Source organism: Oratosquilla oratoria, chromosome 27 (genome assembly GCF_046742065.1).
Source record: "Oratosquilla oratoria isolate Oo_2021 chromosome 27, ASM4674206v1, whole genome shotgun sequence".
In the NCBI taxonomy this organism is placed as follows: Eukaryota; Metazoa; Arthropoda; class Malacostraca; order Stomatopoda; family Squillidae; genus Oratosquilla; species Oratosquilla oratoria.
In genome coordinates this window covers 17,536,304-17,550,375 of record NC_134803.1, presented here as the reverse complement: position 1 = coordinate 17,550,375, position 14,072 = coordinate 17,536,304, and the positions used below count along the sequence as shown (strand labels likewise).

The following is a 14,072-nucleotide window of genomic DNA, read 5'->3' as shown; positions in this document are numbered from 1 at the left end:
ATCCATTCCCAAATGTCTATTCCTCATTACACTTTTTAATCCACCAAGGCATTTACTCGCTTCTCTCAATCTACATTCTACCTCCACCTTCACTCCCCCTTTTCCTGCCACATTTGCACCCAAGTATCTAAAACTATCCACTTCCTCCAGGCGCACTCCCTTAATGCTCACTTGCAGTCTTCTGCCACTTTCATCCCTTGTACATCTCATCACCTTTTACCCACATTTATCTTCAGCTTTCTTCTATCACACACTCTCCCAAACTCTGTCACCAACTTCCTCAATCCCTCCTCCGATCCTGCCACAAGTGCAGTGTCATCCGCAAACAACAGCTGGCTCACCTCCCACTTTTCTCCATTTCCTTTAACCATCTCCAATCCCTGACCCACCACCCTTGCATTTACCTCTTGCACCACCCCATCCATGTACAAGTTGAACAAACAGGGCGACAACACATCCCTGATGAAGTCCCACCTTTACCTCAAACCACTCACTCTCTCCATTTCTAATCCTGATACATGCTCTACTACTCTCGTAAAAACTCTTGACAGCTCCTAGAAACTTTCCTCCTATCCCATATATCTGCAAAACCTCCCACAGTGCCTTCCTGTCTACCCTATCATAAGCCTTTTCCAGATCCATAAAAGCCCAAAAAACATCCTTCCCCTTTCCTATAGCTTTCCCACATATCTGTCTTACCACAAAGATCTGATCTACACAACCTCTACCCATCCTAAATCCACACTGTTCCTCACCAATTACTCCCTCTGTTCCTCTCCTAATCCTCTCAATCAAGGTCCTTCCATAAGCCTTCCCAACTACACTTAACAAGCTAATCCCTCTGACACTACTACATTCACACTTGTCCCCCTTTCCTTTGTAAAGTGGAACTATACAAGCACTCCTCCAGTCCTCCAGCACTCTACCTTCTCTTCAGCAAACATTAGATAACCTCACCAACCAGTCCACCATCACTGTACCTCCTTTTTTTAGACATTCTGCATGGCATCCATCCAGACCAGGTGCCTTACCTGCTTTCATCATCTTAACTGCTGCCTTCATCCTCATCCTTCCTTATTTCTCCTCCATTTTTCTCACTCATCACGGTCATTTTCTTAGCATTTCCCATTGCAGCTATCTTTCCCTCCCTATCCTCCTTCACATTAAGCAACTCCCTAAAATATTCTGCCCATCTTCCCCTTACTGCCTTCTCCTCCATTATCATCTCTCCATCTGCACCTTTTACCTTTTCTTCTCTACTTGATTCGCCTCCTCTTCCTCTCTTAATTTCTTTCCAAAACATCTTTTCTTTTCTTTGTACGTCTCATATGACTCCCTCGTCCTATTTTGTAACCAATCTGTGTAAGCTCGCTTCTTCTCTTCTACAACCTTCTTCATTTCCTCATCCCACCATTCACTACCCTTCCTTCTATTTCCTCCTGTCGTTCTTGTTCCACACACCATCTTTGCACACTTTGTGACTCCCTCCTTAAACCATCCCCATTCCTCATCCACACCTACCTCTACTCCATCCTTCACTCCCTCCCACTCCTCCTTCAGCTTCTTCTTGTACTCCTTCTCCTTTTCATTTAAAGAGTTCACTCTAAGCACCTCCCTACCTTTTGTCCCTTTCCTCTTTCTCCATCTGTCCTCCACTCTCAACTTGCCTTCCACCAGAAAATGATCTGATATTCCCCCACCCTCTCCCCTTAGCACATGTACATCCTTAACTCTTCCTATCATAATCCTATTTACCACTACATAGTCCATTAAAGCTCTATCTACCACCCTTCCCTCCACCACCCTCCCCCATGTGTACTTATGCTTGACTTTCTTCCGAAACACTGTATTTGCTATCATCAACTCTCTTTCTAGACACATTTCCACCATCAATTCTCCACTATGATTTTTTCATGGAACTCCACATTTCCCAACCACTCCATCAATTGGATCCTTTCCTACCCTAGCATTAAGGTCTCCCAGTACTATTACATTTACACTTCTCCCTAAACCCTCTATGCACTCATTTAAATCTATCCAAAAAGCCTCCTTTTCTTCTACACTCTTCTCACTGCCAGGCCCATATGCATTTACAAAAACCCACATCTCCTTTCCCAGTTTCACCTTCATCCACATTATCCTTGAGGAAACCTCCTTGCACTCCACTACACGTTTACCTATCTCTTCACTTACTAGTATAGCCACCCCTTCTCTCCCTCTCCCTCTCTTCACTCCTGATAACCTTCCACTTACACTCCCAAACTTACAGTCACCCTTCCCTTTCAGTTTAGTTTCACTCAAAGCCAACACATCCATCTTTCTTCTCACAAACATACTACCTATCTCTTCCCTTTTACTCTCATCTGTACCACATCCACGCACCTTAGGGTGTTGGTCCGAGAACTTCCAGACCTTCTTATGCCTTTGCTTTTACTTTTAGGAATGTGCCCTGTGGAGCTACAAGGAGAAGGATGCCTAGTCCCAATCCCCGTCCCATTCTTCTCGCCTCTTATGATCCAAGTGGGAATACTTGGTGGCAGTATTCTTTTCCCCCACCACAGGGAATTTCCCCATCACAGAAAAAGAATACTCAGAGAAATGGTACAGGACAGCAACAGGGGGTTGGGGGACAGCATAACAGAGGGACAGTCGTAGCATAAAAGTGTCATCATTTCTCTATGAACAGAGTTTTCCTCTATCATAGACAAAATGATGTGAGGCTCTGGTCCGTAGGGGCACCCCATATAGACCCTAAAGTATCAACTGCATGCTACTTTGCCACAACAAGCAGCCAATACCCCAGTGATTGACTTAAGTGCGTTAAGTCTAGGTGTGCATTTGTTTTTTATGTTTGTGATGTGTTGTTTGAAAGACATGGGTGTATCATATGTTACACCAAGAATTTTTGGTGTGTTTGTGTGTGGTATTAGAGTGTTGTTGATGTAAAGATGAGGTATCTATTTATGTTCTTTTGTCCAGTTGGTGAGAAGTGTTGCTGTAGATTTGGTTGGAGCTATTTTGAGTCTGTGATGAACCATGTGTTGAGTGTATCAAGGTTTGGCTGGATTATTTCTGCAGCTTTGTCCAATCTTTGTTCATATGTACAGTATTCCAATTTTGGTCTTACTAGTGTAACTAGTATCTTCTTTACCATTTCCTCATCCATGTAGTCAAAGGCCACTTTCATTGATCTTATTAAGTTTATCCAACTATTTTGTTATCATGTTTGTCTGGTGTCATGTTGTTTGAGATAATTACTCCTAGGTCCTTTTCTGGGTTTACTTTTATAACTTCCTTTGTACCAATTTTATATTGACCTGATATTCTATTTTTGCTTTTTCCAAATTCCTTTATACTACATTACTTAATGTTGAAATTCACTTCGTTCTTTTTACTCCATTTCCTGACTTTGTCCAGGTCTTCTTGAAAAGATTTGCAATCTTCCTCTGTACTTACTCTCTTCAATAGTTTCACATCATCTGCAAGGAAGTTCATATAACATTCCACGCCTTCATCCATGTCATTTATATAAACAGCAAACATTATCAGAGCCAATACAGAGCCTTGAGGGACTCCGCTTTTCATATCTACCCAATTTGAGTTCTTTTCTCTAAGTACCACCCTCATTTTTCTTCCATTCAAATTTTTCATCCATTCCAATAATTTTCCTTGTATTACACCTATTGTTTCAATTTTTCTTAGCTTTTTGTGTTGTACTTTGTCAAAAACCTTTTGTAAGTCCAATAAGACGCAGTCTGCCCATCTCTTTCTTGTATTATTTCTATTAATCTTGAGTAAAAGCATATTAAGTTTGTAGTACACGATCTTCCTCTTCTAAATCCAAATTGTTTGGGGTTTAGTATGTTGTTCTCTTCCAAATGTTTAATCCATTTATTTTTAATAACTCTTTCACATATTTTTGCAATTGTGCTTGTAAGGGATACCAATCTATAATTTGTTGGATTTTCTTTATCTCCTCCTTTGTATATTGGTATAATGTTTGCAGTTTCCCAATCTTGTAGTACTTTTCCTTCTTTGAGTGTGTATTTTATCTGTAAGTTCATCTATACATTCTTTCAATATCTAGTTCGCTATTCCATCAGGCCCATATGACTTTCTGATGTAAAGGTTCTTTATTTGGTCCCATATATCTTTCTGTGTCACTGTTATTTCTTTCATTTTGGGGGATCTTTCTTGTTGTCCTTCATCCCACATTTGTGAGCTTTCAATCGTAAATACAGACCTGAAATGTCTTCTCATTACTTCAGCCATTTCTACATCTTCTATATATTCTTTGTTTCTTTCATGCAGTTTCACTATTTCATGTTTGTCTTTTAGTTTATTGTTTACATATCTCTAAAATAGTTTAGGTTGGATTTGCATTTATCTAATATATCTTTTTAGTACCGTATTTTTCGGACCATAAGGCGCGGGCAAAATCCTTAGAATTGGCCAAAATCGGGTGGTGCGCCTTATCGTGAGGTGCACCTTATGTGTGGCTTCAGTGCAAAAAAATGCCTCGGACAGTGACGAATTATTTTGACACGTTTCGTAGCTAGCCTGCCGACGGCGACAGTGCATAGGCCCAGCAAAAGTTACAACCAAGTTATAACCAAGATGCATGTATCTTGACAAGAAAATTGCGAAAACTTCGACAGTTTTCGAGTCCATGCCACCGCATTCATTCACGCTATTATGGCTATGATATGATAGCGTCCACAACACAGACAGCCATTTTGCATTGGTCTAGTCTCGCTCCACTCAGACTGTAGTCATTTAGGTATTTTTTTTTAGTTTCGACCATGGGCGCAATATGGCAATATAAAATTAATTATTAATTTTGTAAATTAAATGTATCAACGTAATATGCAATTTTGTGGGCGGAAATGAAAATAAAAAATACCTTGCTACAAGCAAATATGCTAATGAACGAAGTCGGTAGCATAGGATCGGGACGCCAACATCTCTCACGACGACGACAACGAGGACGAGCCGGATGGCATTTAATTTGCAGGTAATGATTTATTAAACACAGGTTAGGTTAGGTTAGACGAATTCATCACCCTTTCATTTCTTCGACGTCGGCATCTATCATAACAGACATGGCGTACCATTCGTCCAACACGACTTCGTTACTTACAAAATCAGTTTTCGCGCCTTTTTTTATTTCCGCTCACAAAATTGCATATTACGTTGATACATTATAATTTACAAAAAATTAATAATTAATTTTCTATTGCTATATTGCGCCCATGGTCGAAACTAAAAATTACCTTCATTTGTAATAAAACTGCTAATGTTGGTTTTATTCCCCACAATTCCTGTAACGTGTTTGTTGTTTTTTAGGGGTACTGGCAGGGCAGACCGTCCAAGGAGGTGGTCTGATTTCACTGACCAAAATAAAAAATATATACAGGTAGTCGTCGACTTTGACCACGAGATAGTGCAATAATATTTAACATTTAATAGAGTAATTAAACTGCAATGTTATGCCTGGCAGCGCAGAACAATTACTCCGCACGCCGCGAGATGCGAGTATGATAGTTTTGGCAGGCTGCCGACACCGTCGGCATCCCAGCCAGCTAAATATTCTTTCAATTTTTTTTCTGTGAAGTAAAATGTTTCCTAATTTTGCATTGCATTTTGTATTTCTATATGTTTTGCAATTAACAAAATGCAACAATAAAACTTTTTTTTTTATGTCTAGGCTAGTTTGTTGTTGATAACAATATGTTCGGTACAGTACGTAAGCGAAAAGAATGTGTTTTGAAATAAAACAAATTCTTAATTTTGCCTTGCAATTTTTATTTTTATGTTTTGCAATTAATAAAATGTAACAGTAAAACTTTCTTATGCCTAGTCTGTTATCGATAACAATATGTTCGGTTCAGCATTTTGTATTTTTATGTTTTGCGATTAATAGAATATAACAGTAAAATTTGTTTATGCCTAGTCTGTTGTCGATAACAATATTTTCGGTACAGTACGTAAACGAAATGAATGTGTTTTGAAATAAAAAAATTCCTAATTTTGCCTTACAATGATTTTAATGTAACCAACAAAAAGTATTAGTAGGTCAAAGATGACAGGACTTTATTCAGTATGCATAGGCCTTGGCTATGTTTCCTAACGAAAATTATAAAAAAAAAAAGTTAATGAATATTAAAAAACATAGCTCAAAAATAATAAGATTTTATTCAGTATGCATATGTTTCCTAAAGAAAGTCTGATGATAAAATAATATTAAAGTTAAAAAATACAGTATTAAATAGCATAGGTTAAAGATGATAGGATTTTATTCAGTATGCTTAGGCCTAGGCTACGTTTCCCAAAGAAAATCAGATAAAACTACAAAAAGGTTAAAAAATACTGTACAACATAGTTCAAAGATGCTAAGATTATTTCAATATGCTAACTATAATATACAATATATGTATATATATATATATATATACAGTAACAAAAATATTTAAAGGGTAATATATACTGTACAGATATAAAGACCGACTTGCGTCCAGATCGACTTACGACCTGTCTGTCGGAACCGAACTCGGTCGTAAGTCGACGACTACCTGTATACAATTTAATTTTGTAATTTTGCTAAATCCCAACCAATTTTTCTCATTGAACAACGAAAATGTTCAGTTCTGAATGCACTCACATATGCATGATTATCCGATGACGAGACCAGGTGCGCCTTATGGTCAGGTGCGTCTTATGTAAGGATGGGGAATAGCAAATTACGGGTGCGCCTTATGGTACGAAGCACCTTATCGTCCGAAAAATACGGTAGTTTTCTTTTTTCCTCTGTGTATATCTACATATTCATTTCTCGATTGATGTATGCTTGCCATTTTGTCACTTTTTTGTCTTTTTTCCATTTTTTTCTAGGCTTTGTCTCTTCTATCTTTAGCATCACTACACTTTTTATCATACCAACACTTTACAGTATGTAAACCCTTTTTTGTTTCTGCTCAGGTACATGTTTATCTGTTCCCTCCTTATATATTTCTTTAAAAATGTTCCATTTCTCTTCCATCTTTGTTTCATCATTTGAAAAATTTTCACAGCTAGCATTTTGAACAAATTTTCTAAGTTTCACAAAGTCAGTTTTGTTGTACCTTAATCTTCCTTCTCTGTGTTTCTCATTTCTTCTTACATCATTTTGTTCCTTAAGCTCAAACTCTATTAGTATGTGGTCACTTCCTAATTGGTGTCTTATAATTCATTTCGTCCACAATTTCAGGCTCAGAAGTGAATATCAAGTCTTGTCTTGATGGTTCTTCATTGTGTCTATATCTAGTGTTTTCTTTGACCCATTGAGTCAATGTATAATTAATCAATGGTCAGATCCAGTAGGACATTGCCCCAGAGTTCCTCTCCACCTTTTATTGTCAATTCAACCCAATTTATTTCCTTTGTGTTAAAGTCACCCATAATTACTATGTTTTCTCCATATTTCAGTGTCTCGGTTAATTAATTCTTCCAGTAATTTTGAGTATTCACTGTCAGACCAAGCCTTAGTTTTTAGGGGCACATATACAACTATAAACTTTATGCTTTTCATACTGCTATTTTCTACTTAACCACTTCCATACAGTGACGCCTATGTAGGCGTCATGAGGAGCAAGTGGGTACACGATGATGCCGACGTCGGCGTCTTGATTATATTTATTGTAGTCGTACCTACGTAACCTCCATTCTCTCTAAACTGGCTTCATCATATTTTCTATGGTTATCAAAATTCACGGGTGAAAGAGAACGAACAATTGAGCACTGACTTTATTTTTTATAATGCGATTATTATGACGCAACATCGCACGTCGGGCAGCTAATGCTGCCAGACGTGCGATGTGCCCCGGAGTGAAGAGGTTAAATTGTGATCAGTTCCACATTTTATTTACCTTCTGCTATCTTTATTACATTTAAGCCCTTTCTAGTCAATAACATGACTCCTCCCCCCTGTTTATCCATTCAGTTTTTCGACCAAAGGTTGTATAACCCTTGTCCCACCATACTTGATTATGTAGGACCTTTCATTTTTGTCTCCACAATTCCCATTATGTCTGGTTTCTCTATTGACAAATAGTCATTTAATTCATTCCAGAAATCACACCATCCATGTTTGTGTATGCCACTTTTAATTTCTTCTTTTCTTCTTCTTTTTTTTTTTTTTCCATTTTTCTGATGTGCCATTTTCTCAGTCTCAGATCCAGTACTCTCTCTAAAAATGAAAATAAATAAAATAAATAAATAAATCAGTCTCCAATCTTTTCTTGTTTTTTTCCCCTCAACTTCATTTCTCAGTGCCCCTCTCCATATCCTCTTCATTTCCTTTTTTATCCACTCATTTTTGTAATTTTCACTGCTAGTTTTGCTGCTTTCAATAGCATCTCTTCAGCCATCATCCGAGTCCTTACTTTGATTTTCTTGGTCTGTAGTTTTATCTTTTGAGTATGTACCCATCCTATGCACATCGTTGATATCCTTCTTCAAATCCTGCCCCTCGTCCCGAACCGTTTTCAGTATCTCATTTGCAATTTCTTTTCTTTTTCTCTTTGGTACTTGTGTACATTGTGTTTTTCTTTGATACCATAAACCACCATGCATTTCTTTTTGTCCACTGTGTCCCTCACCCAGTTTTCCTTTTCTTTGATTACCTTAAGGGACTGTAGGGCGCGAAAACACGAAAAATTCTGGAAAATCAACGAATTTTAGGTAAACATTTCAAAAGATTCTCTATGATGGTGGTAACACTTTAGCCAAATATTACAGCTCAATTCCGTTTCTTTTCTTATATATAAAATAAAATAGATAAATTTTTTGGCAACCTCTGGCAACCCCATTGCATGAAAAAACATTCTGTATATTGAAATAAAGTCAAAATTTTGATACCCAGTTCTGTTTTGTTTACTATAATTAATATATATGGAGATATCTGGCAACTTGCCCAACACTAATCGTCAATCACCACAAGGATCTCAGTATCTCTTCAAAGCTAAAGGAGAAAGGATGTCGCCCTGTCGCGTATCTGTTAGCCTACCAGTCATGCATGCGATCGTATTATCTTTTATTCTACCAACAAGTATTCAAAAGATTCTCTATGATGGCTGTAACACTTCGACCAAATATTACAGCTCAATTCCGTTTCTGTTCTTATATATAAAATGAAATAGATAAATTATTGGCGACATCTGGCAACCCCATTGCATGAAAAAACATTCTGTATATTGAAATTAAGTCAAATTTTCGATAGCCAGTTCAGTTTTGTTTAAAGTTTTAAACGGAAACGTAAAAAAATAGACAATGTCACGAGTGAGTACGCGGCCGGAGGATTTTAAATGCCGGTGCGCTCCTTTAAACTTTAAATGCCTCTCCTGAAAAGTTTGTTTTTATATTTAAATAGCCATATCTCTGTTTCTTTTTGTCCGATTTCATTCATTCTTTCGAATTTGTAAAGAGAAAGAGTAATTCTTTAATTTGATCAGAAAAAAACAAAGGAAACTGTAACTTAATTTTTTTGTTTAATTTATCATAGCAGATTTTCACTGAAGTTTCTACTATTCAAAATAAAAAAATCATAAAAAAGAATAAAAGAGAGTAGGAAAAAATCTAACTCAATGAAGTTGTTTCCAAGACTCTAATCTTTCATTTCCTACATAGTAGGCTGATTACCTATGCCTGTGGATACTTCAATGATTACAGATACTATCATAAAAAAAGAAAGAAAAAAATTAACTACACGTAATATATACATGTTACTAAAACAATTTAGTATGCAATAATACTCTTTCCGATAGAGTAAGTATACATAAGTTCACCAAAGAAATTGAACAACTTTTATGACACGTTCACCTATAAGCACTTCCCACAGTCCCTTAACCACTGTTTCCTTTGCATTCTTTTCTACCTGTTGTTGTACTATTTCTTTGAATGAGAGCTTTTGATTTTCACGTTCCTGTTTCCACTGATTTTTTATTTCATTAAGATTGGTCTCTGATTGATTCTTCCATCTTCAATTCTTCATTTTTGTTTCTAACCATTTTTAACCATTTTCCTTTCTTTCATTTTTTCTTTTAATCATACTCATTTCACTTTTTAGATTGTTTAACTCTTATTATTCATCATTAGTTCTACGTAAGTTTGATACCTCTAATTGCAAAGGTTTGTGATCTAGTTGTTGATGTCTTGATTCCTTATTGCCCTACTAATCCTAATACCTCTTTCCATGTCCATAATTTTATCCATTGCTCCCCTTTCCCTCTGAAATCCCGAAAATACTTCAGAATTGTACCTGTGGAGTTATGCTAATACATGTTGTCTTTAGGATCACTCCCAGTGGTGACTCCACTCTAGTCACATCCAATCCCCTCTTAGTTGGTTCATTGATTCTTTTTTCATCTTTATTACCCTCCAATCTGTGCTAAAAACTATATTTTTCAAGAACTGGATTGGATATGTTACAGGTCACACTAAAACAAAATGTTACATCCCGAAAATAACAACAAGGCGTTTTTCCTGATTCAGGAACAAAGCGCTAGGTCGGAGCTTGATGATTGGACCTTCCTCTACGACGACGTATGTATGTGTATAAGTTAATACAGTGGTGGTCGATGGGAAGACATCCTTGAGTTTGAAACTGATGAACATGCACTGAATGGCCCTATGGCTCCAGCAATTGGCTGAAGTCCATAAATCTTATAAATCAATCCAATCCCCTTGCATTTATCTTTTGTACCACCCATCCATGTACACATTGAATAAACATGGTAACATAACACAGCCCTACCTTCACCAGAAACCACTCACACACTCCATTCCCAGTCATAACACAAGCTCTCATAAAAACTCTTGACTGCCCTTAACAGCTTTCCCCCAATCCAATGTATCTGCAATATCTCCTACAATGTTTTCATGTCTGCCCAGTCATAAGTATTCCTGAAGCATTGGCTACATGTTTCTATGCAATTATATGCAGTCAGGATTTATGTAGGTCAGGATTATTCTTCTTCTTGATTGTATGTATTTATAAGTGTATCATTGTATTTCTTGTGTCCTTGAAAGTGACAGAATATATTTTTTTCAGCTGTGATAGTTATGATTAAGTTGAAGGGTACTGTTATGCTTTGCATATATCAGAAGTGAAAATGGTTGAACAAAGGAGCTTCCACCAAATTATTTTAAGCAAAAGAACAGTCGTGATGAAGCATAATGGACTTCTATGTACTTTGATTATAGTGAGTATAGTGTGTGGAATTGGGGCTAAACAAACAAGTGAAAAAAAAATTGAAGGTCTAGAACAAGGAGTGGCCATTGAAAAACATTCTGGATTGTTACTTCACATTCGTTCAGCAAATGCTGGCAATGGGGATGTATTGGAGAATGGTGATGACAGAACTAGTGGGAAAGAGGAGAACCAAGAACAAGGAAAATCTGAAAACCAGAGCAGTGGGGAAATCCTTCAAGTTAACAGCACAACTGCAAGCACTGCAAAGAAAACTACAATAGGGCAGGATCTTAGTCTGAGTGAGGGCAAAGAGAAAATAAGTGATGTAAAAACTGCAGAAAGTAAAGATAGCAAACAAATATCTGGTGACAAACCTTCTTTAAATGTTAAAGGTGAAGAAAGTGAAAAGGCTAATGCAGAAAGCAACAAGAATTCAAATAAAATTACCTCTTCAAACATTAGAGCAGGGCAAGATCCAAGTATGAGTGAAGTCAAAGAAAAAATTGGTGATGGAAAAACTTCAGAAGATAAAGGTAGTAAAGAAATATCTGTGAAAGAAACCTTAAATATTAAAGATGGCAAAAATGGAAATGCTAATGCTGAAACCAACATGAATTCAAAAAATGTGACTTCTGCAAACACTAAAGGTAAGAAAAAGTATTTACAAAATAAAGTATGTTTTTTAATTAACCTACTTCACATTGAAAACACAAAAACATATGATAAAGTTGAGAAAATATTGGTAATTGCCTCATTAATTTATAACATTATTTTTAAGAGTTCACTTGCCTCAATATTAAAATAGTCATGAACAAGTTATATTGCAGGATGTCCTGTAAATGATAGATAAATTTGTATCAACATTATCTAATTCCAGAGCCAACGGCCACTAAAACAACAGCATCAATGGAAGGCCCCATGCACGACGGAGCATTTCTTCGAGGCTTTTATGTCTTTGTAGGAATTGGAGTGATAGTTATTATTTTCTTCGTGGTAAAAGGGCTCAGGTCAGTTTTATTATATTTTAGGTTGACTTGAATGTAAACATGAAATGGGCAAAGCAAAAGTACTAGGACTATAATTACTGTTTTGTTATTTACCGTATTTTATTTATTTTAGTTATTTATCTATTTATTGATGTATTTATTTATTTTATTTGTTATTATTTATATATATATATATTTTTTTTTCCCCAAGTTGAATTAATCTCTCGAATACAAGTCAAATTCTTATGCCCAGCATTGGATGCCAGAGGTATTATGATTGGTGCATCACAATACATACATATATCAAAGGCTTTTTCCCCCTTACACGGGGGGGTAGCCAAAAAGAAAAAGGCATAGAAATCACTCCCACCCACAATACTCACATAAGATATAAAGTAACTGCTGTATTACTCATTCTCTTTCACTGATTAATAATAAACACAGATCATATGATCAGGTCACTTCACAGAATTTTGGGGTCACCTACAGCTACAAAATAGATATAATCAAGTTCCCGACTCCGGCATCCTCGTATAACCACTCGTGCCTCAGAATGCCCAAGTAGGCATCATAGTATGGAAAAGGTTCAGGAATCATTGTTGAAATTCAGTGTAATTCATACATACCTACTACACCAAAGGCTTTTTTCCCTCCTTATAAGGGAAGTAGCCAAAAAACAAAGGCATAAAAATCACTCTCACCCATTCCATCCCTATCACACTCCACTCCCCTACACCCTCTTCCCTGGGTCAGAAGTAGTGTCGCAAGACACAGCACATCCACAGCAAGGCCGCTTCATTAAATCAGCGATCCCCCCTCTCCGTCCCCTCATGCAGAAAAGAAGATGAGAAATCCCTTCAGGCTTCGTCAAAATTTTCTCCCACATACTCCTCACCCCCCACCCCATCCCCACCCATTCCACCTCATGGATCATAACATCATCCATACACAACAGTTCTCCATTCACCTCTGTCTTCTCCCATCCTTCCTCAGCAGACATTCCCCTCTTCCCCAAAGCCCCTTTTACTCCATCCATTTCATCCTAGGTCGCCCCCTCATGTTCACTCCTTCCACCTCTGCCTTCCACACCTCTGTTACTAGTCTTTCTTCACTCATTCTTTCCATGTGTCCAAACCATCCCAATACAGGTAAACGTCGACTTACGATGGCCGCAACTTACGATTGTTCGACTTTACGATGACGACGGCGACGACGACGACATGATAATTTAACCCCTTCCATACGGTGCCGCACACGTAGGCGTCATGAGGAGCAAGTGGATTCGCGACGCTGCCATATCGGCGTCTTGATTATATTTATTGTAGTCGCCCCTGTGTTTTTACATTCTCTCAAATGTGGCCTGAATCCCATTCTCTGTGGTTTTCAAAATTCGCGGGTGAAAGAGAGAACGATCGATATAAGCGGTGACTATATTTTATGATGCGAGTATTATTACGTCACGTCGTACGGCTGGCATTAGCTGCTGCTCGCGAGATTTAAGTGCCGTACTGAAAATACATATTATAGTGTTTGAATATGGTAAAAAGGATAAAAACAATTAAATAAACTACTGTACATGTTTAATAGGCTATATTCAGTATCTCTAGTGGTTAATATACAAGTAAGCTAGGTACAGTGACCACGGAACAGAGTGATACACAAATTGGGGATCGACTTACGATGAAATCGTCTTACGATGGCTCTATCGAAACCTAATGCCATCGTAAGTCGACGTTTACCTGTACTCTTTCATCCACCTTATCACCCAACTCCCTTTCCACCCATTCTCCTCCTCATCTCGTGTCTCACTCTATCCAGCCTAGTAACCCCTATCATACTTCTCAGACTCCTCATCTCAA

At 37.4% G+C, this 14,072-nt stretch overlaps 1 protein-coding gene across 3 annotated transcripts in view; it reads left to right on the top strand.

The window, feature by feature from the left end:
* The window catches only part of LOC143039919 (uncharacterized), a 70,911-nt gene that overhangs the window by 22,070 nt on the left and 34,769 nt on the right, over positions 1-14,072 (top strand). For all 3 annotated transcript variants that reach the window (XM_076210292.1, XM_076210293.1, XM_076210294.1), the window contains exons 2-3: positions 11,087-11,874; positions 12,105-12,234. In XM_076210292.1, the coding sequence (XP_076066407.1) occupies positions 11,148-11,874; positions 12,105-12,234 (857 nt within the window). In that variant the 5' untranslated portion in view covers positions 11,087-11,147. The remainder of the gene's footprint in view (positions 1-11,086; positions 11,875-12,104; positions 12,235-14,072) is intronic.